Source organism: Cariama cristata, unplaced genomic scaffold (genome assembly GCF_000690535.1).
Source record: "Cariama cristata isolate BGI_N322 unplaced genomic scaffold, ASM69053v1 scaffold44379, whole genome shotgun sequence".
NCBI lineage: Eukaryota > Metazoa > Chordata > Aves > Cariamiformes > Cariamidae > Cariama > Cariama cristata.
The window spans coordinates 1-5,654 of record NW_009638275.1 but is presented as its reverse complement, the minus strand read 5'-3'; the positions used below and the strand labels follow the sequence as shown (position 1 = coordinate 5,654).

General features: G+C 39.0%; 1 protein-coding gene across 1 annotated transcript; it reads right to left on the bottom strand.

The window, feature by feature from the left end:
• Nucleotides 1-386: 386 nt before the first annotated feature.
• LOC104168168 (probable E3 ubiquitin-protein ligase HERC4) lies at nucleotides 387-5,208 on the bottom strand. The gene is made up of 3 exons (XM_009708649.1): nucleotides 5,090-5,208; nucleotides 3,468-3,759; nucleotides 387-630 (listed from the first exon to the last, which is right to left on the bottom strand). Exons 2-3 carry the CDS (start codon nucleotides 3,691-3,693, stop codon nucleotides 449-451), a joined length of 408 nt encoding a protein of 135 aa, XP_009706951.1. The 5' UTR covers nucleotides 3,694-3,759; nucleotides 5,090-5,208; the 3' UTR covers nucleotides 387-448.
• Between the last annotated feature and the right edge of the window lie 446 nt (nucleotides 5,209-5,654).

The window sequence follows — 5,654 nt, the reverse complement described above, 5'->3', positions numbered from 1 at the left end:
TCTGGCTAGCATTCATTTTTATAACTAGAAGGCGTATTATTTGATCACAGCTAAAAAACTTCAGGGTGAAAACTGAAGTATGAAGATCAGACAGCAAACGTACCTCAATCAAACGTACTCCCACAACTGGTTTTGAAAGTTTAACATTCTACTTCTCTTAAACGGCAGTTATCAATCTCCATTTACATTCTTTAAATACCCATCCTGCTTTCCCAACGTAACTCTCATTCTTAGTACATGACTATTACAAAAAAGAAACATCCAACAAACCAAACTAAGCAAACCCATAACACGCTTCTCACATAAGCTGACTTTCTGAGAGAGAAAACTGTCTACAGCATGTAAGTGCCACAGCTAAAATATACTTTCTAATATGTGTTTTTAATTATAACAGCAGAATAGCTTAACCAATGTGATTTAAGCACATTTTTTCCAAAAAAGCAGCTTATTATATAATAATTATTTTTAACCTGGGCACTCTGATGCATTCCTCTGTTCCCGGCAAGCCAAGCTGTCCATCAGTAGCCAGACCCCAAGCATATACCTGACCCTTGTCATTTAATGCAAGAGTGTGGGCTTCTCCACATGATACAGCTACAATATTTTGGGCATCCAGTGCACCAACATGCTCTAAAAAAAAAAAAAATAAAATAAATAGTTGTTTAAAAACAAAAAGCTACTAACAAGCTAGCGGTGTTCAAGACAGTTATACTCAGTACTAAGATATCAACTGAAACGACACAGAAGTAAGCCCAAAAGTCTGCCGAAACATCCTTGATTTAAAATTATAAGCATGCTATTCTAGGAGAAGCAAGTTAAATTTGACACTCCAAAGTAACCAGACAACAACTGTATCTGCAGCAATGTACGGAAGTGCACAAAAACTGCAGCTTGATCATAAGAGTTCCTTCTAATCTCACCATCTGAAAATGAGTGCATAAACTCAATTAACATTAAGGTCAAATAGATTATTGTCAAATGACTACACGTGTAGACATTATGTAAGAGGAAAACATTCCACCACAGCAAATTAAATTCACCTATTCATTATTAACAACACAGCCTGCAAAACAAGGCAGGGCAAATTAGAGACTAAAGCTACTGATTTTGCAGTGAGCTACACAATGTCGTCTTTATAATGCAAAATACTGTAGAAACAATCCCAAAGAGTAATTTTTCTAGATATCCAGTGCATGCCTCTGAAAAGCAAACACTAAAAGATCCATGATTTTTTTCCAGTAGCCTGCATCAATACCTTTAAATACATTTGGAAAAACTCAAAGTTTGTTTCCGTGCTTACGATTTCTGATCAGAAGCCTAACGTTTTCATTTCAGCAACAGTAAAGTGGAGAAATATCACCAGGGTCTGTCCTTAAGGCCAGAAATTTCAACAGTCCCTTTAAATAAGAGCCTGCTTTGACATTATACGCCCAGTTTTCAAACACATAAATTCTATTCCCGCCTAGGAACAGCCCACCAGTGAAAAAGCCTGTGTATCATCAATGTAACATGCACTGTAAACACAGCTTAGCCTAGCCTAAGTCAATTTCAAAACAGTAGCTAAGAGTATCTGCAACATGACAGGCACTCAATTTCCAAACCAGAGTAACAGGGGCAGCAGAAATAAGTTCTTTTTTTGTTTGTTTTTTTAAGCAGCCAGTCTGATTAAAGAGGTTACCACCCCAATTCAGCCCATTACAGCCTCCACAGCTCTGCCAGCGGAAGAGAGTGTACAAGCGCTCTCCAGTTCAGGCAACAACATGCAGATTAGCTCAGACCATCTTCACCAGCTGCTTAAACCAGCCAGGCTGACTTTGCCTAATATGGATTAAGGAACACTCACACCATCCCCATGACAAGCAGAGCTCTGTGGGGAGGAAAGAGGTAAGGCACAGCTAAATAGTGCCACTGGTGACACAGTGGTGGCAAAGGCATGCAGTCAGCGACAAAATCATCTTCAGTTACCAGAAACACATTCAAAAGACAGCATCCGCCATTTGGAAAGATACTGAGCCTCTTTAGGCTGCACAATAAAGTAAAGTTATCCCAATGCACTGACTTCACATCGGAACATGCAACAGTATTGTCAGTAACCTCTAGATGAAAGAAAAATTAGGGAGGACGACGTTACAATCCTCATGAGTGCTGTGTCTGAGCATGCTAAAAAAAAAGATTTGTAGTAGGTGTTTGTCCATTACATATGAAAGCTCATACAAGGCTGTTTTAAAAACCCCAAAATTAAAAGTCAGACATTTTTGTTTTAACTTTTAGATTGAAAAGACAATTCAGCATCATTTTCAACGTGAGTAACACGTATTCAGAGTAAGTTTGACAAGCTGAGTCTCTCTTCACATTCATGAAGCAGATGCTTGCACAAGATTAAACTTTATCAGTTTTAATATCCATTTACTGTTTCCCAACAGAAGTCCAAATTAGTTTTAAAATGTTACATATCAACTACACAAAAAAATCTTTACTTGGCACCAAATCTGAAACTCTGTATAAAGGAGAACTACTCAAATCCTGCACGATGCCCTATCCCATTTGAAATATTTGTATCAATTATCATGCCAAGTAACTTGTAAAACTGCTACAGCAGTGATTCTAATAAACTCTTACTAAGCCTTATCAGTTTGCTTACTTTACGCTGTAAGTACTGTCAGAAGCACTGTTCCGTATCTCTCAGTAGCATGCAGATATGACTCACATGCCTAGCTCTGAAGGGAGCCCATGTGCACACTCCTCTGCAGTCCCTGCAAGATGTTTACCTACTTCTGCTACAGAACTGCACTAGCAGGAAGCAGGAACACGCATATAGCATAGATAGGAAGAAAAAAGGCCCAAAGAAGTTTTACATTGCATCCTTTAGGCTTTTCCAAATCCTCTTCCTATAGGCGCTGCATATGTTGAAAAGTCTTTTATCAAAAGCTTTATTTTTAGTCCTTAAAAAAGAAGAAAATTAAGAACATCGCTTTAATTAGACCTGCTCTACATCACGTATTAGATGATTAAAAACACACAGCATATTTCTCAACTATGGTATGCCAAATATTCATTTCTACCATATTCCAGTAGCCAGACCCATACATATAATAGCACAATGCTAATCCACATATTGGAGCAGGTCATCTGCCCTTGAGATTAAAACCAGCCACTCAGTCTCCCACAGCCTTAGGTAAAGTGATTCCCTGTTGGAAATAAAAAAATACTGTCCAGCTGAACGGCAGGCAAAAACATGGGGGGACAGCCATGTTTCACAGTGGTTGTTTCCACCTGTCACAAGACATGATTCAAGCAAAGGAACGCTTTTCAAGTTAAAAATATGCCCATTCCTGGAAGAACTACTATGCATACAATTCAGCACATGCACAGACACTGGCAATTTTGGGTTTGATGTAGCATAATGAAACAAAAAAATACATTCACGACCACATGTACTTTCCACAGTTCATTACTTCTAAACTTACCGGGTCTTTTCCTGGCTTTTTCATGCCCTAGTTGTCCTAGATCATTGCATCCACATGTATAAACAGTCCCATCATCCAGGACAAAAACAGTATGTCTCAGTCCACATCCTACATCTCTAACCCTTTTGTTTAAGAAAAAGTCACTTTTTCTGGGTTCTAAAACAATCTCTTCATCAATTCCACCCAATCCGAGCTGTCCAAAAGACGCATTTCCCCAGCACAACATGTTTATGCTTCTCTTGATCACACAGATCTTCCAACTTCACTTTTCTAGAATATCCCTTCTGCGTAGCTGTTCAAAAACAAAAGGAAAATGCATGGTTTTTCAGTATTGTCCCTAACGTTTATGTTACCTTCTATACAGCGTGCAATCCCCAAGTTCACTTTCTATATACTAATATAGTGAAACACTGAACAATTTTTAAGAGTGTGATTTACTTTCTTGGACAGTATTTACATTAATTCCACAGTAAAATGCTTTACTTCCCATTTCAGATACAACTTCTAAGATGTGCAGGTCCTCAGTTTTATAAAACTTGGTTTCAAAAACTTAAAATATCATTCTTTGTAAAACTTCTCTAATCCCTAACCGAGATCTACACAAATGGCAGTCCCAACCAACTCCAACCAGTGGAAGTGACCTTAAACATCTTTTCAGAAGACAGTACAGGCTAGCTTCTTTACACAAGGAGCGGCATGGCTCCAGAAAGCACTGTGTTCGACCTCAAGATCATCCCCAAAACCAACACTTGACTCATAGCTTGGAAAAAATTGGTCAGCTCTGATCAATCCAGTTACGCAACACAAAGAATAATATGATGTGTCAATCATTACATTTAAACGACTATGAGTCAACTGAACTTTCAATTTAAAAGAAAATAAATAGCTGAAACTCAAGTCTCGAATCTTGCACTGAAATCAACACAGGCTACAGCTTCACAGTTACTCTGCAGCAACAGGAGGGCGCATATGCAAACTCCCCCATGCAAACCCCCATTCCTAATCCCTAAATTACAATTACCAGCATTTGTGCTGACAGACTCTGTACCTATTTAGAAAGGATACAAAGCTACACTTCTCTTTCGTTTTCAGTATTGGAGATGATGAAAAATTCATGACAAAGTTTTCACTATTACTTACACCACACTTCCACAACAGTAAGTTTCCCCATGTTTTCAGACCAACTTAAAAATCAGTGCAATACAGCGTAAAATTGCTGTAAATTTTCATCTGTGACCACTATTTGGAAGACAGCATGAATAATGGAATGTGGAATACCATACACTACAAATGCATTCAGTCTTACATTCTGTAGGGTCATAACATGTACAAACCGCCTAAATATAAAACTGCTCAGAGAAGCAAGCCATCCGTTAGAACCTAGGCATTACATAAACCAAAGGAGGACAGAATTCTTACCAGCGTAACAAGGTAAACTATTTTTTTCTGCAAAAGTCAAAATGCAGTAAACAAGATGATTATTTTTGTGATCTCATTAAAAAAAAAGAAACAAAAAACCCCAAAATAGCCAAAAAGCTTAAAATACATTGCATGCTGCTTACCTATCTCAGGAGATGACGCATGATCAAATACTTCCCTAGCTATCACCAGCTATATCCTACCACCTTCAGAAGGGGACATCAAAATGAAGACGTCTTCAGTTAAGACATAGCTATGCAACAGCAAACCTCACACGTCCGTAGCAGTGACTGTAATGCAAGCTTCAACCTGCAACACAAGAAGTTAGAAAAGATGCATCATTATAGCGCTTCAAGAATTCCATAGTCAAGATTTACTCTCCATCTCCAGTGGGGCAAAAATAAGAAAAGTTCTCCTTTCTATTGAAACAGATACGTATTTCCACCGAAGGTGGGCGGTCTTGTTTTGTTTTGTTTTTTTCTTTTAAGAGTCAGTAGCCAAAGAAGTTTTGTACTTTGATCTCAAGTCACGGCAGTGTTCTATCCCTGTAGGTAGCCACGAAAAGCCAACTCACGTTGTCAGCTGCGGGATACTACCGTGCGTGACGTCAAAAGCAGCCCAATGCCGACACCAAATACAGAACGCCAGGGAAAGCACCCAACTCATTTTCTACTAGCAGAGAGCGACTAACGGCGCTCCGGGAAGAGTCTAGATGCTTCCCGCAGGCAGGAGCGAGCCGTGCAGCCTCACCGTGCCGGGGCACTGACG

Bases quoted from the DNA above. Each gene is read 5' to 3' on its own strand.
- LOC104168168 (XM_009708649.1), bottom strand. From the start codon at position 3,693: ATGTTGTGCTGGGGAAATGCGTCTTTTGGACAGCTCGGATTGGGTGGA. The intron at 631-3,467 runs GTAAGTTTAGAA...TTTTTTTTTTAG, and splicing joins AAAAGCCAGGAAAAGACCCG to AGCATGTTGGTGCACTGGAT.